Source organism: Cynocephalus volans, chromosome 8 (assembly GCF_027409185.1).
Source record: "Cynocephalus volans isolate mCynVol1 chromosome 8, mCynVol1.pri, whole genome shotgun sequence".
NCBI lineage: Eukaryota > Metazoa > Chordata > Mammalia > Dermoptera > Cynocephalidae > Cynocephalus > Cynocephalus volans.
The window spans coordinates 99,940,102-99,964,305 of NC_084467.1; the positions used below are offsets into that span (position 1 = coordinate 99,940,102).

At 36.6% G+C, this 24,204-nt stretch overlaps 2 protein-coding genes across 5 annotated transcripts in view; one reads left to right on the forward strand and one right to left on the reverse strand.

Annotated features, from left to right (window-relative positions):
- Window positions 1-24,204, forward strand: part of LRIG2 (leucine rich repeats and immunoglobulin like domains 2) — a 54,501-nt gene that overhangs the window by 7,915 nt on the left and 22,382 nt on the right. For 2 of the 4 annotated variants that reach the window (XM_063104429.1, XM_063104432.1), the window contains exons 2-11: window positions 7,600-7,665; window positions 9,333-9,407; window positions 9,578-9,712; window positions 10,293-10,436; window positions 10,561-10,704; window positions 11,213-11,356; window positions 11,562-11,705; window positions 13,643-13,723; window positions 15,168-15,239; window positions 15,374-15,442. In XM_063104429.1, coding sequence (XP_062960499.1) covers window positions 7,600-7,665; window positions 9,333-9,407; window positions 9,578-9,712; window positions 10,293-10,436; window positions 10,561-10,704; window positions 11,213-11,356; window positions 11,562-11,705; window positions 13,643-13,723; window positions 15,168-15,239; window positions 15,374-15,442 — 1,074 coding nt within the window. The remainder of the gene's footprint in view (window positions 1-7,599; window positions 7,666-9,332; window positions 9,408-9,577; window positions 9,713-10,292; window positions 10,437-10,560; window positions 10,705-11,212; window positions 11,357-11,561; window positions 11,706-13,642; window positions 13,724-15,167; window positions 15,240-15,373; window positions 15,443-24,204) is intronic. The other 2 variants (XM_063104430.1, XM_063104431.1) reach the window with 2 other exon arrangements.
- LOC134385189 (large ribosomal subunit protein eL39-like) lies at window positions 2,555-2,720 on the reverse strand. The gene has a single exon (XM_063107109.1). It carries the CDS (start codon window positions 2,718-2,720, stop codon window positions 2,565-2,567), a length of 156 nt encoding a protein of 51 aa, XP_062963179.1. The 3' UTR covers window positions 2,555-2,564.

Genomic DNA, 24,204 nt, shown 5'->3' on the forward strand with positions numbered 1-24,204 from the left:
ATAAAATATAAAAGCAATTTAAGTAATTACACCTCATTCAAATTGTTAATTTCATGTTTGGGACAAAAAAAAAAACACCCCAAAAAATGGAATAGTTAATGTATGCTTTGCTTTGTTGTAAACCAATTTTTTAAAGGTGTATGTGTTCTTTACCTCTCCTTTTGCCCTTTTCCAATTCCCCCCTGCCAAAAGACTGTAGTTAAATTACTTATAACAAATAACCGCCAGAATAACTAGTGATGATAAGCAGTTTTAAAGTTAAACCATAAACAGTGCAACAATAGTGAAGTGTGGTGTAAATAAATTTGTAACTAAATGCCTCTAAATTTGAGGTTTCTCTTACACATTTTATATTTTATGTATCTATTTCAAAATCCTATGTCAACTTGCTTATGTAATCAAAATCTTGGCAGGTTCCAGCAGGAAAAGCATAAGCAACGCTGAGCATAAGTATGCTAATTTGAGTTGATATTAGACTTGGTGCCAGGTTAAACTACATCATTCATTATGGAATGATGGATTACATTAATAATGAGAAACCCAACTGATGTTTGGCTTTGATTAGACCTTTTCTACTGATAATGTACGTGATAAGATGACTTGTTTTAATATCCATTAACTTCTAAAAATATAATTACTTAATAATTGTAATAAAATATAAGTAATCTGATACAAAGATGTGCGCCCAGTTGGTACCCAGAAAATGCTCACTAATGGTGATGGGAAATGTCGTAGCTTTCTGAAGAGCATTCTCTCTCTCTCTCTTTCTCTCTTTTTTTTTTGGCAGCTGGCAGGTTATAGGGATTGAACCCTGGACCTTGGTGTCATCACCATGTTCTGACCAACTGAGCTAACCGGCCAGCCTGTCATAGCTTTCTGTATGTTTTCATCATAAGCAATAACTATTGCTCCACTATTATTGAACTATTATTTTATTCTAAATGGGGGGGGAATAATATTAAAAACTTGAATCTTAGTCCAAGTTTTTAATAATATTAAAAATAATATTAAAAACTTAAAAAACTTGGATGGGAATAATATTCCACGGTTTTGTACGGCTCAATAAAAGTTCAACTCTGTTTACTTAAAATTTGAAGGCCAGACGCTGGGTTCTAAAGTAGAATTTTACTATTTCATAAATCAGTCTGAAAACTAAATCTAGTATGTTTGCATTTTCCATTTTCTTTCTGAGGAATATAAGGAATATACTGCTGATTAGGAGGACAAGAGAGCATGCAATTATTGAGTTTTTCTTTTTCCTTATCCAGTGTTGTTATTAACCTGATTTGGTCAAGCTATGGCATTGTTCTGAAAATGTTCTGTAGGAAAAATTCTAATCTCAGAAAACTAACAGAATTAAATATTATTTCCCAGCACATTCTGGGTTAAAGATAAATTTTTTTAATGTGACTTTATTTTTAAATAATACATTCCTGTGGTAAATTATTAAAATGGTATAGAAACATTTAAAGTGGAAACATAACAAGTTTCTTTGTCCCACTGAAGGAAAACCCACTGTTACTTGTTCAGAGTGCTTCTTGAAGATTTACACCTATATCTATCTTTTCTTTTTCTTTAAAAACACACACATGCACACACAAATGAAGCCATACGTGTGTAAATATATTTTTCTTTTTACTGGCTGCTGAGAATTCCATTGTATGGAACTTTCATGAGTATTTAACTGACCTATCTAGATAAGCATATCAGTTTCTGTTTATTTTATAATTTTGCTATCACAGTAACTTCCTGGTAGATTTTTTTTTTTTCATAATTATGTGAGTATATATGTAGAGTAGATTCTTAGAAGTCGTATCACTGGGTAAGTCTAAAACATCAAATATTGTGATACAAGTATGTACCCAATGATTTGACCACTGGTGATCTGTCTTGTTATTAGCATCTTCCTTGTGAAATTGGAATTTAGAAGCAATATTTAGATTGCTATTTTAATAATATAATGTAGGAAAGTAGTTCCAATTAATTAAGGTTTTACCTTGGGAAGTGGATTATACCTGCATGTCCAATAGATAAATACTCAGAAAAGGAGATAATGCTAGATCATCATCCTATTTCAAATCTGTATTATAGTAATCTACTATTTATACATTGACCTGTGTGCTAAGCATTTTACTTATTTTTTGTTTGTTTGTTTTGTTGGTTTTTTTTGTGGCTGGCTGGTACAGCGATTGAACCCTGGACCTTGGTGTTATCTGCACCATGCTCTAACTGCCTGAGCTAATTGGCCAGCCCTGTATTCTTTTAATCTTCCAAACAATTCTGTAAGGTTGGCACTGATATTCTCATTTTGCTGTAGAAGAGACTGAAGTTTAGAGAGATTAAATGACATGCCTAAGGTACCAGAACTGGGCATGCAAAGACTATATCCTTTTTTTTCAAACAGAATGTTTCACATATTTATTATGGAATCAATCTACTTGTGCAGAGTATAGAAACAAATAATTTCCCTCATAAAACATGTCCAGATGTTCAGATTTTCAGCTTGATACAGTAAGATTTCAGTAACATTTGGTAAATATGTGTGCTGTCTCATGTGCAATTCTTTATAAACCCAGCTTGGTTCTTCTCCAATGTCTCCTCTTGGAGTTGTACCTGATTTTATTACCAGTTTTCATCTGAATCCACTGGGGAATGGGCCAATTTTGCTTTTGTTTCTTGGCCAAGAATCGCTTGACCCTGAAAGTCTTGTGAGAAGACATGGAGAGGAAGGGAGGCCATCGCACTTCGATGGCAGAGAAAGGGAGAGAGGGGGCGACTGTGTCCTTAAATGTATCTGTAGAGTTCGTATTTCCGGTTTTTTTGTTGTTGTATTCCCCAACGAAGCAGTATTTTTAATAATTAAAAATCCAGGGAAAGATAATGGAAGAAAATAAAACATGCTCCTTATTCTTGAAATGAATATTCCCATTTTCCTACCACCCCCAACTTTTTGGATTCACATAAAAAGTATTATACAACGTATTAAAAATAAGCAGTGCAAATGAAAGATAGGTAATTTAATTTGGAATAGCATTATGCCTCATGCTATAGTAAAATCTTATTTATCCTGAAGATATTTACCCAATATCTCCAGCCATTTCTAGTTCAATCACAAAGTAAAAATGCTTCTAGGAAGCATTTATTCATAGAGGAGACTCTCTCTCAGATCTCATTTACTCCTGATTCAGACAGTTCAAACAGTCTGTTAACAGTTCTGAGGTTTACTATCCTATGAAAATTGAATAGAGGCAACAAATTGCAGAAAGGGTAAGTAGCCTATTATAAACAGGGAGGCTGACAGTTCCAAGAATTGAGAGCTTAAAGTGTAAAGCTGTTAGAAGTAGAAGAAAAGCAAACATAAAAGCAGAAAGAATTTTAAGAGTTGTTTTGGAATTCTTGTATTTATTTATTTGTTTGTTTATTTTTTATAAAGATGACTGGTAAGGGGATCTTAACCCTTGACTTGGTGTTGTCAGCACCACACTCTCCCAAGCGAGCCAACCAGCCATCCCTATATAGGGATCCAAACCCATGGGCTTGGTGATATTGGCACCACACTCTCCCAAGTGAGCCATGGGCCAGCCCTGGAATTCTTGTATTTAGTTCACTTTTCTCCAAGAATATGTAAGATTATCAGTATGCTATATCACAGCATGGTAATTGATTTATAATAGTAACCTGAGTATTATTATTTTTTAATTTTTTTTGCAGCTGGCCCGTAGGGGGATCTAAACCCTTGACATTGGTGTTACAACATGGTGCTGTAACCAGCTGAGTTAACTGGCCAGCCCCTGAATATTATTTTTAAAAGTAAATTCTACTAGGCAAACTGTAACAAGACAGGGATTTTTATTCACAAAAGAAAGGGCAAATTATGCTGGATAAATAAGGGAAGCATTGTCATACCTTAAATATTAGATATATTTTCTTATCCTTTAACTTTTGCAAAGGGTCTGTTTATCATCAGAGGTTTTGTTATTGCTGAAGATCACAGTTTGGCCTATTAACGCTGCAGATTCTCAAAAACAAAAAAGATCATTGATGACTCAGAAGCATACATATGTGACTGCAGAAAAAAACCCTTGCATCTCTGTTCTTGCAGGAATTCTTTGCAATTTGCTTGCAGAATTTGATTCTCCTCCTTAAACTGTTGTCATTGCTTTGTACAGCCTATAAATAATTTACACCCTGATGGTACTAAATGACTACATTAATGGCACCTCTGTCTCCACATGATATCAAAACTTTAATAATTCATCATTTATTACAGCTACATCCCTGTAGATTAGCATGAATGGGAGCTGAGTTTACAATGCTGAAATAAAGCCTCTCTGAGACCTTTACTCTTCAATTATCATATCCCTAAATATTCAGATATTAGTGGTGTTAGAAAATAAAGGAAAGATTGTAGACTATTACAAAGCAAGACTCGTTAGGTTATGGTTATCAAGCATTAGATTACTTCAAGTTCTGAAGTACGTTTTAGGGATATTTCAAGGAGAAAAAGCTTTGGAAGATCTCTGTTTCAGGACTCTAGCTTTTAAAAAAGCAGACAAACTATCATTAGCTTATGCAAACTAAATGGAATTAATGATTGGACATTGGGAAGAATAGAGGGACTTCAATTTAAAAATTTATCCAAAATCTTAATGTAAGATCTTTACATTTAATAATTTGAAGTCTTCAAATTTGTCTTCTCCAGGCCTTTTGGAGTACTTTAAAAAAAGAAATAGGAAAGGCATGCTTATGGGGAACAAGAGTGTGTCTGTACACTACTGTATGCACAAGTCATATAATTAAATTCCAGAGTAAAATTTAGGTATAAAAGTTAATTTACCCATTTCCAGTGAAGGGGAACAGTCTAGTTGATGTTGAGTTTGTTTATAGTTTTGGAGTGACTCTACCTTTGAGAACTATAAATGTTGTTTTTGGAAAAAGAAGGTTACTAAGTTGACAATGTTTGTAACCCTAGCACTTAGCAGAGTGTCTGGCACATCTTCCAATAAATGTTTATTGTATGAATCCCTGATGATCAGATCAATCCTTGTAATGCTAGTTATACACCTACTGTTTTGATAACTTAAGCTGTACTGGTTTATATTAGTTGCTTCCTGTGATAGTATTACTTTGGGAATTTATTTCAGTTCACCTTTAATAGTTTTTAATCTCATTTGATGTGGATTTGTTTCAGGAGGGTTCAAAGAGCATGATTATGTGGGGTTCTGATCTATGAGACTGTATCAAAGTACATATCCTTAAGACAGTATCCTGTAGAGAGGCTTCAAAGTATTTCAGGTATTCTTTGGGTTTTCCATTGAAAAGCCAATGGGTTTTTCAGACATAAAGAGAAAATTCCTTTTTCCCCAAATAGAGACTCTGTATAGTTTTTGCTAATAATACAAAGTTGTTTATGCTATGTATAAATTGAGTTTAATTTTATTGCTTTAGAATTTCTTAATAATGGTTTTTTTAAAAAAATGATTATCTTGTCAGTGATTATCTATGGCAATGATTGACATCTGTGGGAGAACTATAGGGGATGAGTAAAGTCAAGAGTTACACTGCCAGTGATGATTTAGGGTTTGGAAAAGCATTATGAACCCTGTTATGGTTAAAATGAAAGTCTTTAATCTGTAAGGGGGAGAAATGCTAAATCTTAGCAGTCATGAGATGTAAAATTAGATTATACTATGCTAGCCTGCTATACAAATGATATTAGGTCTTCATTTGTCAGACCAGCCAGCTTGGGGCAGAATATGGAATCAACTTAAATTAAAGTAGTTGAATTTTTGCTGGAATTGAAACATCACCACAAAACAACAACAAAACACATCTTTTCTCTTGTATGAAATTCTGTTTGTTTAGTCACAAGTATGAGTTGGATGAAAGTTTCTGAATATAAGATTTTTATGTGGAGTGAATTCATATTTTTTTTCTCTCTTTTCTTTTTTTGGTTCCAACCATGACAATTCAGTGTTTTATTACAACCTGGTTTCCCAATGCATATGTTGGGCAATTGGGGTCTGTATTAGTCTGTTTCTGTTGCTTATAACAAAATACCTGAAACTGGGTGATTTATAAAGAAAAATGAAATGTACTGCTTACAGTTTCTGAGGCTGGGAAGTCTAAAGTTCATCTGGTGGTGGTGACAGTGACTCAGGGGTCTCACATTGCAAAATGGTGGAAATAGAGAGAACAGAGCTATATTTTTATCTCTTGTATTTCCCAACACACTCCTCTACTCATGAGTGCCCTTGAGCTGATACATCATGCCAGACACCTTGAAATAAAGGCTTTAGAACTTCTGAGGAAAAGTGGTAGTTTAACCTACTCTTAGTTATATAATGGTGTAAACTGAACTCTTAAATGAAAGTGGCCAAGTTTTACAGATGGGCAGGCAAGAATCTAGCTGAGAACAAATTGTTCGTCTGTGATAGAGACATTATTCAAACCTGCATGTATCTGACAGCTGCCTGTGGTGGCACAGTGAGATAAAGTGATCTGTAATGTTTCTCTAGTGTGTCCCTATTGCTAGCATATTGTAATATACCGTACATCTCTTGGGCAGACAGCTTGTATGGGCTGGATTCCACTTCGGCCTTGTAAAGATGCCAGGAAACACTAAAGTGAGTTTTTTAAAGCCTATTTAAATATTTAGATTCATGGCTAATTTTTGTGAAATCTCTATCTGATAAACTACTTGCTAGAGGTAAGATGGGATTTTGACTTTATGGCTTCCCCACTTATTAGTTGTGTGACCTTGAATTGACAAGTTATTAATCTCTGTGCCAGTTTCCATATTAGGAAAGTGAGGATTGTAAAAGTATTTGCCTGGTAAGGTTGTTGTGTGGATTTAACCAGTTAATATGTGTAAAGTGCATAGAAGGGTGCCTGGCACTTAATAAATGTTAGCCAAAATTATCGTCACCATCATCATCAACATAATTTGGGGTGAGATTAATTTCCCTCTCCTGAAGCTAGATTGCTTTTTTTAAGGAATACCATATCTCTGTAATGATGTGGTCAACTCCAGTTTTAATATAGAAGCTCATCATCTTGACTTGTGAAATCTATCTTCAAATTTATTTACAGCTAATTATAATATAATATTATATAATTACTACAATTATTATATATATATATAAACTATGCAATGTTCTAAGATGTATTGTTAAGTGAAAAAAGCAAGGGGTGAAACAGTAAATTATTCTGCCATTTGTGTAAAAATTTGCTGGTACATACACGAAATATCTGGAAGGCTGCATATTTTCATTTGCTGCTATTGGGAAGGGGAGTTGGGTGGCTGGGGACAAGGGTTAGAGACTTTTTTTTACAGTATATCCTTTTGTACTTTTTGATTATTGAACCCTGTGAATGTATTCCCTAATTTGTAAAAAATGAAAACAAATTTAATTATAAAATAGCTATTTTAAAATCTAGATAAATTTTTATTCATCCTTTATAAACATTTCTTTTTGTCTGTACTATTCAAATTCACATTTAATAGGACTTTTCGTATCGCTATTTTAGTTTTGGGTTTTTTCCCTTTACATCTACTTTCTAGCACTTAACTAAAAATGATATTTTGTCTTCTTTCAGGGATTTGAGTCATAATCGATTGTCAAACTGGAACATCAGCCTGGAATCACAAACATTACAGGAAGTGTAAGTTATTTTTATTTATTTAAAGTTATGTTAAATTCCTTGAGGTGATTTAATAAATTGTGAATTTGTAGCTATTCAATCCAAAAATGCTGTCAAAAAGTTGAGGGAAAATTTTTTTTAATTAAAAGCAATTTTTTAAAAACCTGAACTGTTGCCTTTTGCTTTGTTATTATCACAAACTCTCTGGGCATTGGGTTAGTGATTTCAAGTTGCAAACTGTGTAAAAATATTATTCTACTTTCCTGGGGACAAAAGTTAGATTTCTCCCCTCTTGAGGTAAATACATTTTGTTTGTTTTTTTGGGCAGGATTTCAGCCAGTGAAACTCTGTGTTGTGTAAACTTTTTAAATGTCTTGACCTGTCATCTAAGAAGGAAGCATTGTTGTCTAAAGAAGATTAATATGAAATAGGGTATTTTGGGTATTATTTGAGAATGTGGCAGTTAATATAATTCAATTTTCCTCTTAACTGAGGTTTTTCCTTTAATACTGTAATGTATTATGTAATTTTGGGGAGAATTTTCTAAAATATTATTAATATCAGTTATTTGCATTGTGATATTCCCAGGGGCACAACTATCAAGGTATATAAGCCTGTTTGCCTCTACACTAAAAACCCCTAGGACCCTCAGATTTCTTTTTCTTTTTTTTTTTTTTTTGTGGCTGGCTGGAAAGGGGATCTGAACCCATGACCTTGGTGTTATGAGGCTGTGCGGTAACCAACTGAGTTAATTGACCAGCCTTATTTTTCTTTTTAATTCTTTGCTAACGGGTAACTTTTTTGTGCTCTTACTGTCCTTATATTCTCTCCTTCCTGCCCCCAAATTTACTTCTTCTAATCTGTTGAGAATAAACTGAATAAATAATTGACAAGTTTGTTAGCTGGACGATTAGGTAGGCACTGAGGAAAGGCCTGAAAATGCTTCAGTGGAAGGTGCATGAGCTTTATTGCATGAACTTTGTAACTTTAGTTAGTTTCTTGAAGGCCTTTTACTTCTTGTTTCTTTTCTGTATTATAGATTGCTGAATTGTTCAATGATTGAAAACCAGGTTAATAAAATGTGATTATATTAGATTTGCTACTAAAACACTTGAGGCAATCTGTTGAAGAGGCTGTTGAGATCAGATGCGATGTCATGTTATCTATAAAATTAACTATAAGTTACATCTCTGGGTGGGCAAATTAATTTCATTTGTGGTCTCAGGTGACATTCCTTAACTTTGAATAGTTTAAAAATATATGTGTATATATTCACATATATATGTATATATATACGGAGAGAGATCTGGATGGCCCAATTTTTCCTTCTGTGTTTAAGGACTCACATTAGCTGTCCTAAATGTAACTATTCACTCTAACCAACTGAGCTAACCGGCCAGCCTCTAATGTAACTATTCAAAGAACCTTGCTGGGACTAACAATATTTAATGTACAAAATGTTTTCTAGCCTTTCTAATATTGATATCAATAATATGTTAAAACTATGAAAAGGATTTCTTATTAAAATCTGTAATTTCTCAATAAATATATTTTTATCTCAGTCTAACTCATTCTGAGTTGTAGGCTTTTTCAAACTTGTGTATTAGCCAGGAAAAAAAAAAAAAACAGAATTCAAAAGATAACATTTCCTTCACTAAACTTTTAAGTCTATTTTCCCCCTTGCCTAGGAAAATGAATTACAACGAGCTAACAGAAATCCCATATTTTGGAGAACCAACATCTAATATTACTCTACTTTCATTGTAAGTAAATAGGATTTCAGATCTTTTACTTAAATTATGAGCAATATACAGTTTTTTTATTTTAAATACCCAAATTAAATACCCATTTTATTTTGAGTACTCATATTTAACATCCTTTTGGCCTGGGGTAGATAACCGGCAGCAGCTTCAATGTAATCTTTGTTTTGTAGAGTCCATAATATAATCCCAGAAATAAATGCAGAGGTGTTACAGTTTTACCCTGCTCTTGAGAGTTTAGATCTCAGCTCAAATATTATATCAGAAATCAAGACATCTTCATTTCCACGAATGCAGCTTAAATACCTGTAAGTAAAGTTTAAATTGGATTTACTTCAAAGTGTGTGTTTATTATTTATTGATACCTATCTTCCCCAAAATGTCTGTTATTTATTGAGATTTTTATATGCATATGTGAAACAAACCTAGAGTCAGTTTTTTGGTTTGCTGATTTTTTGTCTCCCCCTCATCTACACCCCCCAAAAAGAAAGAGTACACTATTGTCGGAAAATATTGGTAGTTATCCAGGGTAATTTTTGAGATTTAATACAGCAGTTTTTTTTTTTTACCAACAGTTTTGTAAAAGGTAAATAGGAGTGGTTTGTTAAGCAGTGGCTTACCTTATATAATGATGGTAATTAACCTGTGTGCCAGTGTTTTCCAGTTTACAAAGCATATTCACACATACTGCTTCATTAACAATCTAAGTGAAGTAGGTATCACCCTAGTTTTGTAGATGAAGATACAAAGCAGCCAAATGATTTGTAAAGTTGTATATAGTTGTTAAGTGATAGAGCTGGGGCTTAGGCAAAGACTTTGAACAGCTTTCCAATGGTAGAATTTATTTTACTTAATTTTTTTCTTTTGCTGTTATCTTGCTCATTATAGGAATTTGAGTAATAACAGGATAACCACCTTGGAGGCTGGTTGTTTCGATAATTTATCGAGTTCCTTGTTAGTGGTAAAGTTAAACCGGAACCGAATTAGCATGATTCCCCCTAAGATCTTCAAGCTACCTCACCTCCAGTTCTTGTGAGTAACTAAATAGATGGATTATTAAAAGATAGTTTTTCCTTACAGTGTCTTTTTCTTTTTAATTATTGTTGTAAAAATTCAGCAAACCAATTTTTTGACTGTAAAACTATTTTTGTTAAAGGGAACTTAAAAGGAACAGGATTAAAATTGTGGAAGGTCTTACATTCCAAGGGCTTGACTCCTTAAGATCTTTGAAAATGCAGCGGAATGGAATTAGCAAACTTAAGGATGGAGCATTTTTTGGCTTGAATAACATGGAAGAGCTGTAAGTATGAGGAACTAAAATAGGGGAATATTAGGAAAAGAGTTTGTCAAGGACTTTTCAATGCCAAGTGGCTACGATAGTTGCTTTAATTACACAAAGGTACATTAGTTATTTCTCCATTCTCCAATGTGAAATAAGTGTACACAAGACTTTTTAAGTTTTGTTAGCTAACTGGTCTTTTTGTCACTATTCTTACAAACTCCTCATCTAAAAAGTTTACATTCCCTTAATGTTTTGGCTGATGAAAATTAGCAGAACTTATACAGAATACTATACCACTTGGCATGTTGATTTTGTAGACCTGATATTTTAGACAGTCTTACTACCTTGTAGCCACTAAATCTTAAATAAGATAAAAATATTTTTTGAATAGAATTTGTCAGCTCACTTGTGTTGAACAAAAGTATGTGCCTCTCTGAGAAAGAATTAATGAAGATTAAAACTGTACTTGTCATTGAAATGCCTTGTTTTGAAACATATTTTTTCCTCTCTTTCCTTAATTCTGCAGAGAACTGGAACATAATAATCTTACACGAGTGAACAAGGGGTGGTTATATGGCTTGCGAATGTTACAACAGCTCTATGTGAGCCAGAATGCTATTGAAAGAATCAGCCCTGATGCATGGGAGTTCTGCCAAAGACTATCCGAACTGTGAGTGATGGATGGCATTTCATTGGAGGCTGTGAGACTAGAGCAGGTTGGAATAAATCATTCCCACGGCCAATAATGAGATCTAACATCTCTCTTTACTAGAAGTTTGTTGGAAGCTTTGAAATTATCCTGTAAATATAATAAGAATTTGTAAGTTGAACCAAAATACAATGAATTCCTTACCTTCCATGTTTCCTATTTTCAGTGATTTGTCTTATAACCAGCTTACCCGCCTGGATGAATCTGCCTTTGTGGGTCTGAGCTTACTGGAGAGATTGAATTTAGGGGACAACAGAGTCAGTCACATTGCTGATGGTGTGTTTAGGTTTCTTTCCAATCTTCAGACACTGTAAGTACATTCACCCTTTCTGTGTGTGTGTGCATGCTAGTTTTTTAATGCAATAAAGCAAATTAAAACAAGTAATCAATCTGCAAGTTTATATATGCTAATATTTTGTGATTGTTTTTGTCCTTTTCCTTGGGGCATAATAATCTTATTCATCTTTATCCCTGTAGATAAATCTTATTTATCTCAAGCCTATAGTAGGCAATTCAGTTTGTAACAAAGCCTCTTACTGTGCCAGTTGCTGTGGAATAAAACACAGTTTGCTAGTGTCAAGAATGCAGTCATTTTCTTGTTCCTGTGACCTTGACTATGCACCAGAACTACTAGTTCTCATTCAAAATGATGCAGGATGCATAGTGGGAAGGACATAGGATTAGATGGTTGATAAAGGTAATTTCTTCTCTAAAATTCTGTGGTTCTGTAAGTTCAATGTTTTATTCTGATTATGGAATATAATTTTATTGAATGAAGAGGTATTTTAATGAAATACTTACAGTAATCTCAAAGATGAACAGAATAAGAGAAAGCTAAGAGTAACAACTAGAATTTATAGATTCTTAAGTTCCTGAGTAGGGCACTTTGTGATCATCAGGTTCAGAGTTGATAGGTGGTTTCAGAAAAGAGGCAGACTTCCAACTTTGGGACCTTAGTATCAATGAAAAGGAAAGCATAACGATTTTGAGAAGGTGTACATACATGCACAAGTGTGTGATTTTTTTTTTTAACTTCAGATTTGGCTTTGAAATATTAAAAGTTTTTATTTCCTTTTTGTACGTTATCAGAGGTGAAACTAGATTAATGCAAATTCAGAAACTTACATCAGATGCAGCTGCAGCCTTTTAGCAATTGAAGGGATGGCAAACAAGTTCTTTCAGTATACTACTGAATATTACTTTTAGAATTAAATTTTAGGAAATAAATTGCAGAAGTAAACGGTTGTTTAATGCCACAGAAATAATTAAGGCAGAATTAGGATCAGATCTGAGAAACTCTGGCTTTAGCCCAGTGTTCTCTTGCCAGAGTAGATATATTTCTTACTCAATTTCATGAATGATTTTTATTTATGCTGTGCTGTGAAGGAGGGGGCAAGTCCTGAAGAGTTGAGCCACTGGTTGTTTTCATGTTTATTCCTTAGTGAAATAAAGTGAGCTTTGTTAGCTTTTCACTTCAAGTAAAGATAGCTAAGCAGGAAGAAGGATCTTCTATCTGCTTACTGTTAGTCACACAACTTTACCTTTGCCTTATAAAGCAAAAATCTTTGTGCTTTATTTTATTAGGAGATAGCTTAGGGAAGCAAAAGTGATTGAATATTTTTAATTGGTATTTCTTCCATCAGCACATGGTATGGTACAATTGCATTTCCTCTGAGAATGGAACAGTGGATTTTAAAAGATCCATACTTTTCCTTTTAAAGAAAATATAGTGACCACTCTAATACATGGGTATATCATACTTGCTTCCCAGGGGACACATTTAATTGCTCTTGAGCTTTGAAGCTCTGTATTGATATTACTCTTTGTGAGCCATTTTAAGTTTAAGGGCCCAAGGGAAGTCTTGGGTCACCCAGAAATCCCATTAGTCTGAGATCAGATTTGTAGGCTGTATCCCCTACATCTTGAATCCTCCTGTTTTTTACAGGACTCTGTCTATAATTTTTAACATGCTAACACAATTAGGGCTGTTAGCTAGGAAGATTAATATTCTTAGCAGGTTGCTTTATTTATTTATCAAGGCCAGCTCAATTCTTAGCTTATGAGAATCAGTTCTTACATGTTTATCACAGATATTCCTTAAAAAGCAGAATTGTGTCTTCATCATAAGTAACTGTTAAAATAAGGACCAAAATTAGTATGTGGACCTTGACATTGCCATGCCAGGATGCTGCCCAATAGTGTGATGGTTGTTGACTAACCTAACCTGTCTCCATGACATTTTTGTAGAGACTTAAGAAACAATGAAATTTCATGGGCCATAGAAGATGCTAGTGAAGCCTTTGTTGGACTCACAAGTCTCAATAAATTGTATGTATTTATAATATTTATGTATGTCTACAAAAGTGTATTTTCAAGAAATAGTTGTAAATGTAATTGGATTATTGTTTATTTGATATGTCTGGAAAGGCTGAGCCTTCTGACCCATCTGCTGGAGGAAAGAGCTTTGTTTTTTATCATGTAGGTTGTTTGGGGTTTTTTTGTTGGTGGGGCACCTTTCATTGAAAAAACATTCCTATGGGCACTTAAAGAGAAGCTATTTATGAAAGTAGAATTTCTATTCAAGTAAAATAAATGCATTGAGGGGCTGGCCCATGGCTCACTTGGGAGAGTGTGGTGCTGATAACACCAAGGCCACGGGTTCAGATCCCTATATAGGGATGGCCAGTTAGCTCACTTGGGAGAGTGTGGTGCTGACAACACTGAGTCAAGGGTTAAGATCCCCTTACCGGTCATCTTTAAAAAAAAAAAAAAGAAATGCATTGAGAAACTAGAGTTGAACTGGTAATCTGAGTAATTTAGTAGAAGGAGAAGTTTATCTCAGTAAGATTTTAGATCTTCTCCCATGAGACGAATTTCTCTAAAGATTGACACTTTTCTGAATTTCTTTGATGTGATGATCTTTTGCTAAGAAGGGAGAGATGGGGAATATAATCCAATTTAGCATATAAAAACTACCAGTTTACATGGTGGGGATGGTTGTTCAGAGGTACGTGATTGAGCTCCAACGTCTTAATGGAACATGCTATGCTTTGCATTGGTTAATAATTAAAGTTTATAACTTTCTTCAAAATGCATGTTCTCATCAAATTTTACACATTACGTATGTGTAGTTTTTTTTTTGTTTTTTTTTTTAAAAGATGACCGGTAAGGGGATCTTAACCCTTGACTTGGTGTTGTTAGCCCCGTGCTCTCCCAAGTGAGCTAACCAGCCATCCCCATATAGGATCCGAACCCATGGCCTTGGTGTTAGCAGCACCGCACTCTCCCAAGTGAGCGGCCCTATGTATAGTTCTTTGTACGTCACTTATATCTCAAAGCTGTTAAAAAATACAGAAAAAATTCATGTTAACACACACACACACACAAAACCGGGGGGGGGGGAGAAGATATAACAACCACAATTACTTGAAGTTGATACGACAAGCAAACAGAAAGGACATTGTTGGGGGGGAGGGGGGAGGGAGGTTTTGGTGATGGGGAGCAATAATCAGCCAAAATGTATATCGACAAAATAAAATTTTAAAAAAATAAATAAATAAAATAAACAACAACAACAAAAATAAATAAATAAATAAATAAAATGGTCATGAACCAAACTATGATAATGAGAAACAAGTGCTATAAAAAAAAAAAAAAAAAAAAAAAAATTCATGTTAAGCTTATTTTCACCTTTTTTAGGTAAATGTTCGATTTAATGAATTTAATTTTGCTTAGTAGAGAGCATTATTAGAAAGATTTGTTTGTATTTCAGAATCTTACAAGGAAACCAGATTAAGTCAATTACAAGGAAAGCATTCATTGGTCTTGAATCCCTTGAGCATCTGTAAGTATTTTACACACATTTTGCTCATTATATAAATAATCTTTGCTATTAGCAGAGGTTTTCATGACCATTTGAAATGTTTATATAACTTAATGTAGAAACGGTGACTAGTAATGTTTCATTTCTCTTTTCAGAGATTTGGACAACAATGCTATAATGTCTATCCAAGAAAATGCTTTTTCTCAAACTCACTTGAAAGAACTGTAAGTAACTTAAGTAATTTTTTTGTTTGTTTAAATTACCAGTTATATCATTATCCATGCTTGCTGTGCTTAAGTGTGGTGAGAGTGACCCAGAATGTTTCCAAAAGCATATAATTCAGGGAGTAAAAAAGAAGGACTAAAACTCAGGTATTTTAGTGGCTGGATATAATTTTAAAATAACCTAACATTGAAAAGTCCATAGTGTGTGGCACCAAGACCTGTTTTGCCTGTGCTGCCAGTGCTTATAATTAGGAAACCTTAGCTCTGCTCCTTGTGCTTTATGTAAACTCCAATGTCTTTTTTTGTTTTTTTTCTCTATTTCTTTTTGGACTATAAGAAACATGTGTTGCTAATTCTTACCCCTTGGATGGGTACAATTAAGGTATTATGTAATTTTGTTTAGTTTCTGACATAATCTGCCACTTTCAGTATAATTGTCAGAGAGGATATCTCTAACCTGTTGTTCAAACTATTAAAATGTTCAAAAACTGTTAAATAGCTGCATTAGAAAAAAACTTATTTTATACCCTCTTTTACTCATGATTTTTACAAATTGCTCTTATTGGTTTAGTGATTTTCCTGGGGGAAAGAGCTTAGCTGGACATTGGTATTAATTTTAAACTCTGGTTATTCAAATATGCAGCCAGGGGTAAGAACCACTGGACCATAACAATTCATCTTGCTTTAGCTGGAAGCTACTCAAAGGATGGTATGGGACCAGAGCTGGTTCATGACTGATAAGGATAGAAATTCAGAATAAGCATTTAGAACCTTTTAGAACAATTTGACATTACTGTGACACTTGTTGTAGTTTATAAAAGTATTGGTCTGAGTGGACTGGAAATTTTAAAAACTGGTTCTTACCACAGATGGTTTGAGATGTACTGGCAATGTGTGTTTTCAAACTGCCTAGGTTCAGATCCTTGCTCCATTCCTTACAGTGGGCAAATTATTTAGCCTAAGAGTTTCTCTTCTCAACAAGGAAATAGCACTTCTCTCAGGGTTATATGAAGATAAAATGAAGTAATTTGTTTACCCACATATTTATTCATTGTCTTCTATGTAAGGTACTGTTCTGGATGCTGGAAACAACAGTGAGTAAGACAAAGTCTGTGTTCTCATAGCATATTATGATAAAGTCTAGTAAGGAAGGTAGTTAATAAGCCAGCAGACATGTACTATCTTATCAGATAATAAGAGTTCTGAAAAAAAATAAAACTAGGTAAACGAGGTGAAAGGTATGGAGAGTGACAGGGATTGTTATTATAGATAAAGTGGTGAGGGGATTTCCTGTACTGGCAAGCCATGAAAAAAGAATCTTTAAAAAAACAAACAAAGAAAGTGGTGAAGGGAAACTCTTCTGAAGATACAACATTTGAACCAGGACCTTAATGAAATGAAATGGCAAACTATGTGAATACTGGGTGAAGGACTTTTCAGGCACAGGGAAGAGCAAGTGAAATGGGGTCAGAGTTAAGCAGGATCGTGTGGGGCCTAATAGGCCATGAGGAATTAGGATTTTTTTTTTAATAAATGATTAGGAAACATTGGAGGGTTTTGAAAAAATGTTCAGCACAGAGCGCGGCACATAGAAAAGATGAATAACTAATATGAACAACGAAAGTAAAACGTTATGAAGATCATTATTAGTTATTTACTGTCAGATTTTTTAAGTGGCTTTGGGTTTCTTTTTTTTTTTTTTTTTTTTTTTGGTCTGTTGAGATATTTTAGGCTTAGTTTAATTTGTAAGGGCACAACTTACTGCAAATCCTTTTTTTTTTTTTTTTCTTCACAGTTACCTTTTTTTGCCCATGATAATCTGAGGGCCGGCAAGAAAGTTTTTAAGTATTGTTATGAGAACCCAGTTTAACGTATAGGTAGGTGAAAGCAAATACTGTAGTTTCAGTCTTCAGAGAGACATTTAGTAATTTGGGAGTTGTGACAAAGATTCTTTGCTTGACCAAACTTTAGTCAAGCTCCTGAATTTTCTCTTAGGCCTATCTGTGCACCTTCTTGTAAAATCCAGTTTTAGCAAGAACCCTCGTACCCTTGATACCTGGTAACCCTCAGTATCTTCAGGTTCTTCACCCTACACTATTTGCCAGATGATGTATGATAACCCTGGCCTGTCTTCAGCAAGAATTTTGTTAGGTTGATTTAGCCAGAGTCCCTTTCCCCTGATGTTTCTTCTTAGTAATTTTTCATCCGCCTACCCCACCCTGCTCCTTGTCTATAAATTCCTACTTGCTGATGCTGCATGTGGAACTGAACCCAATCCTCTCCCCCACTGCAAAAATCCCATTGCCATGATTCTTTCACTTATTGCTATGGTCCTGAATAAAATCTGCCTTAGCAAGTATCTTTAACAAGTATCACTGAGTAATTTAACATGCTTTGCAAGTTACACTTTAACAAGTGATGCTTTAATAATTATCACTGAGTAATTTTTTCTTTAACAGTTATAGTGCTGTGATTTGCATAGGATCAGATTCATCATTGGACCCCTGGGCCTCTCACCCAGGATCCCAAGTGTGCACTTTTGAAGACTTTGTCTTCACTTCTGACTGATTGATTGGGGATCCAATGGTGAATTAGGCTCATGAACCATTGCTCCGGACAAATGTCTGTTGAAGCTGGTAAGGAAAGATTTTGGTTCTTAAGATTCCGAGTATATTCTCCAAAGCTGGGTTAGAGTCACAGGCTTCTTTTGAAATATACCTCCTGCACTGGAAGGTCTTCCTGGCTCTCTTTCCTGAGTGGGAATTATTCTCTGACTCCTTGGGCAGGTATTCTTCCTGGCACTCTGTGAGGCCTCTCTGTTCTCTCTGTTGGATCCCGTTTCTCGCATGGGAACTTCTCTGTTACCTGAATTCCCACTTCTAGAACTCCTGCTGACTATAAGCTCTGTCAACCCTGTCTATGGCCTTCTTGTTGGAACTTCATTGGCCTCTTTGAGAAACTCAAGATCTTCCAAGCTGGTTCTTCTAAGAACTCTCCCTTCCCATTGCTACTGCTCCTTCTTCTTTCTGTTACTCTTTAATCTTCCCTCCACTTCCCTTGAATCCTTTGATATATTCCTCTTCAAATTTCTACCTTCCCTCTCTTCATTCTTGCCAGACTTTTTGCTTTCCACTCCAGTCTGTCTCAGTCACTTGAACTTTAGGTCCCTACTTTCATTGGGGGCTCTCAAGGGACTTGGAGACCCCTAAAAGCAACCACCTGAGGCTGAAAAGGAAAAAGGCTAATTGGTACTAGGCTAAATATTTACCTACACTCAGATGAGGTTTGGAGCTATCTAGATAGCCCCTACATGTCTCTCCAGCCTCCATGCGATAACATATCTCAGCACAAAAGAAAATCTTGAAAGTTTCTTTCACAAATGTTGGTAAATAGGTAACCTTAACTTGTCCCATTTTTGTCAGAAACAAAATTTGGATAAAAATATAGAGTGGAGAAAAGATGAGAGCTAAACTGCTTTATATAAACTAGTGAGTTAATGTTACTGTGTTTTTCTGACTCATAGCTGAATGAAAGCTGTAAGATCTCTGTGTCATCTATATGTTTATGTGTGAGCATATATGATGGTACTTCAAAAAGTTTATAGAAAAATAGAATTAAAAGATAATACAAATCTTTCCATGAACTTTTTGAAGTACTCTTGTTTGTATGTATTTATGTATATGTGATTTTTAAAAAAATTCTGGATGGTATTACCAAATTAATTTATAAAATTTCTTAAAGGAGTTTTAGTCAAATTGTCTTAGAGATAAATGAACATTTATATAAATTAAATAATCCTAAAATTCCCAGAAATATAGAAATTAATCCAAGTTTACACAATTTGGGTAAATCTTTCATAAATAAGGTTAGATTAATATTCTTAGTCTAGTAAAGACAGCTATGTCTTCAGAATTGTTAACAACTAATGCAGACATGCAGTTTTATTCTACTTGGGTTTACTAGTCAAACAAGCATCTACTAGATGTTTAAGATTATGAAACTGTAAATCCAGCCTAAGAACAAAATGTACAGTAAAATGAATTGCTTGATCCATGTCCTGTACGGCAGTCAAAAAAAGAGAGAAAAGAGCCATACGTTTAACTTTTTAGGTTTTTTGCATCTGTGATATTTTTGATACTTGCCTAACTATTCAACAAAAAAAATAATTAAGGCGATGGCTAGTTTTGTTTAACATCTCAAAAAATTTCCATGAGCAGTTCAAGCATAGTTATGAACAAGTGAATTAAGTAGATGTAAGTGGGATAAAAGTTTATAAATGAATTTTTCAACAATAATTACGTTTTATGAAAATGTCCACTTAAAAAATAGTTTCAAAACATTTTTGGTAACTTGACACTTTTTATACTGCTACATGATGAATATTCATTGAATATCTTGATCATTTTCAAATAAGATAAAATACTGAAGCATTAATTGTTGAACATAAATTTAAATTTCTTTACTTATGGCTTCCTAAATTTTACAGAAATACAAAGCGTATTTGAATCTGTTAGTAGACATATCCTGTGCCACATTGAAAAATTGTACTATGAGGAAGCGTGTACTTTTTGAAATTACGAAATGGTATATTTATGACTTTGTGAATCTACAGAATATTGGTATATGACAGTTCATCATGGCTTGCTTCCTAGTTTCACGAGAAATTAAGATTACTAAGACTTAAGAATTCCTTTTTTTTTGTACAGGAAGAGTTAAGAATTCTAATTAATATATGTAAATGAAACTGCTAGGAATGATGGCAAAAGAACAATAACAGTTCTGTATGCAAGGAAAGTAGGATGTGTTTGGGTAAGAAAAGGTATGAGGTATGAAGATGTGTTTTTGTTGAGGAAAAAGGAGAGTAATTTTGCCCTAGTTTGGAGGTTATTTAAAGGTTGTTTCAGATGAAAAAGGAAAATGAAGAACAAAAACTGCTTGGATATAGAGACTTGGGAAGAGAAAGAGGGAGAGACTCGTGGTCAAGCTGGCTAAACTTGAATGATCGTATTATAAGGGTTTTAAAAATGAGCTTTAATATCAATAGTATACCTATGCAAAATTAAAATTTAATTTTCTTTCATATGTTAAAAGGACAAAGTTTTTTGGGGGGTAATTGGGCTGCTCTTGATAAGAGATTGTGAAAGATTTTTCTTTATCTCTTAAATAATCTGCCTAGAAAACAAAGATCCTTTGTTTTATGAAAATAATTACCTGTGCTTCATGTAGTCTTTATCGGGTCTTTGATTACTTAGGAAAACTGAGTTTGTTTGATATTAAAAGAGCTAAGTTTTGTTACAACTATGTAACATTCTGTATTTGCCTTTAAAATCTTTCATTGTCACTTTGGTTAAATAGATAATTAAGTATTGTTTCATAATTATCTGTGATCTTGTTTAATCAAGTATTCATATCCTTTGACATTTTTAAAAAAAATTTTTATCGAATCAAAATTGATTATATGTATATTTGGGTTTCAACATTGAGATAGGTTGATCAAATCAATATTACTAGCATATATATTGTTACAAATTGTAATTATTCTTTATGCCCCTTGTCCAATCTCTCCTCATCCTCCTTTCTCTCCCCCTCCCCCCTCTAATCACCCTAGATTTCTTCTCACCCTCTGAAAGAATAATGGTTACTCTGTTGATTTGCTGCCCAAATGATCTGTCCAATGCTGAGAGGCGTGATAAGGTCCCCCAGTACTATCATAGAGCAGGTGTCTCTTCCGTCACAATGAAATGGGCTTGTGGAGACAGACATCCTCCTCCTTTCTTTATCTCTGCTGGTGACTCTCCTTGTGTCAACTCACTCCAGTGGCTGGTGGACCATCTGCGTGGTGGTTGTGGCATCTAGCCACCTTCATGGCAGCCATGGTTATCATGGTAGCTATGGTGGGCCACCCACATGGAGGAGATGTTTTTGGCCCTTTCTGTGGTGCTGGCAGTGTGCCTGGTTGTGGAGAGTGTGTGATCCCCAGTTCTATGCCCTGGGTCGCTGAGTGGGTCCCAAGGCACTGGCACAGTGTGCCTGGTTATGGGAGGGGGACTCCGGTCCCAGGCTCCATAACCCTGGTCCCCGGGTGGGCCCTGAGGCATTGGCATGGGGTGCCTGGTTGTGGGAGGGGAGTCCGGTCCCCTTCTCCATGCCTCGGGTCCACAGGCAGACCCGAGGCACTGGCACAGTGTGCCTGGTTGTGGGAGGGGGGGTCCAGTCCCCTTCTCCATGCCCCGGATCCTTGGGTGGGCCCCAAGGTGCTGGCACAGGGTGCCTGGTTGTGGGAGGGGGGCTCTGGTCCCAGGCTCCATACCCCAGGTCCCTGGGTGGGCCCTGAGGCATTGGCATGGGGTGCCTGGTTGTGAGAGGGGAGTCTGGTCCCCTTCTCCATGCCTTGGGGCCCTGGACAGGGCCGTGATGCACTGTCCCAGAGTGCCTGGTTGTGTGTGGGGAGTCCGGTCCCCAGCTCCTTACCCCGGGTCTCTAGGCAGGCCCTGAGGTGCTGGTATGGGGTGCCTGGTTTGTGGGAGGGGGGTCCAGTGTCTGGCTCCATACTCCAGGTCTCTGTGCAGGCCCTGGGGTGCCTGGTTGTGGGAGGTGGGGGTCCAGTCCCCAGCTCCATACCCCAGGCCCCCTTGTGAGCCTTGGGGCACTGGCATGGGGTGCCTGGTTGTGGGATGGGGTCCAGTCCCCTTCTCCAGGTCCCAGGCCCCAGGGCAGGCCCCGAGGAGGTGGCACAGGGTGCCTGGTTGTGGGAAGGGGATCCGGTCCCCAGCTCCTTACCCCATGTCCCTGGGTGGGCCCTGAGGTGCTGGCGTGGTGAGCCTAGTTGTGGGATGGCGGTCCAGTCCCCTTCTCCATGCTCTGGGACCCCTGGCAGGTCCTAAAGTGTTGGCATGGTGAGCCTGGTAGTGGGAGGTGGGTCTAGTCCTCTTCTTCATGCCCCAGGTCCCTGGGCAGGCCCTGAGGCGCTAGCATGGTGTGCCTGGTTGGGGGGGGGGTCCAGTCCCATTCTCCATGCCGCGGGTCCCCAGGTGGTCCCCAAGGCACTGGCACAGGGTGCCTGGTTGTGGGAAGGGTGTCCGGTCCCTGGCTTGCTAGCCCTGGGTCCCCGGGCAGGCCTTTAGGCATTGGTGGGGTGCCTGTATGTGGGAGTGGGGTCCGGTCCTTGGCTCCAAACCTTGTGTTCCCAGGTGGGGCCCCAAGGTGCTGGCGGTATGAGTGGTTCTGGGCAGGGGTCCTGCTCCTGGCTCCATGCTTCATGTCCCCTGGTGGCATTCATGGTGTGCCTGGGCCAGAACTAAGTTTTTGTCCTTTGCTAGCTTCTAAAACGGGGGATCTTCCTGCGGGAACCAGTACTTGAGCTGTGTGGTTGAGGTAAATTGCCACTTTGCTACTGTTTCCCTAGGGAAGACTTTTTGTGCAGCTCAGGGTTTAATGGTTGACCTTATAGGTACTTCCAGCACCTGGGTTGTGTAGAAACTGATCTTGGCCTGAATCTTTTCATCAAACTGCACCCCATGCAATTCTGCATTCCTGACCAGTCTCCTCTGAGTGGTCCTGCGATGATTGGGGGGCGGGTTGGCTGTCCTTGCTGTGTCCCAGTGTTCTCCCAGTGGGCCCCACCGCCCGTTCTCCAAACACTTTCCATGGGATGGGCCCTGTGCCGGTCCCTTGTGATGACTCACCGGCCTCTGAGTGGCTCCCCTTTTTCAGCTGTTCTGGCTCCTCACTCCTGTGTGGGTCCACGGGAACCCTGTTAGTGGTCTTGCTGTCCTGGGGGCCAGCAAAGTCCTCTTCTCCCCTGCCGCCTCCAAGTAACTCCATCTAAAGGGCACAGCTACAGCTTCTGCCTCTGCTGGCTCCTGCTCCATGTGCTCCAGCATTAAAGTGGCCGCAGCCTGAAACGCTGAGAGCAGTTTTTTCTTTCTCTCTTCATGGTTTCTCCTGCCTTCATGAGTTCAATAGGTCTCTCCTCCTCTTCACCTGAGCTCTAGAGGCCCCAGCTTGGCTGATGTTACATTTTTATAGTTGTAAAATCATTGATTTGTGGGAGAGAGTGATACTGGGGACCGTCTGTTCCGCCATCTTGATTGGAAACTCCTTTGACATTTTTGACAACATCCTGAAATTAAATTCTAAATTAAGTATTTTTTACCTCAAATTAACTTTGAGACTTTCCAGAGATCTCCTGGAAAGTCCTAAAGGATTTGTCCCTCATTTTATAAAAAGAGAGAATAATTGGGTTTATGTGATACATTATGTGGGAAACATTGTCAAATAAAAAATGATGCTAAATCTTCTGTAGGTTACATTTATATGGATTTACGTCATTATTATAGGTATTTGAGAAGTTGTATGAAGTTCATAGAAATTTGCCAGTCTCATCGCCATTCGCGATATGTCTGGCATAATGTTATCAGTCATAATTTCAGTTGCTATGTTAAATGCCACAGAAAAAACTAAATTTACTTACCAAATGAACTTTTATCAGATCTTTAACTGTGGCCATTTTAAGTCCTTTGTCATTCACAGACGGTTATTGTTTTACTCTGATCCTTTTCTGGAAGCTTTTGCAAGCAGCTGTTATCAAAAAGTGCTTTATCTTCAGAGAGATTCATGGAAAAGACTCTGACAATTGCAGGTTTCTGATAACTTTACAATCATACCATTGGACTGAGTAAGAATTTCCAGAACTCTAATGAAGAAACTGATAGGTTCATGAAACTGTTAACCCAAGATCAAGCAGAACAAGAATTAGTAAC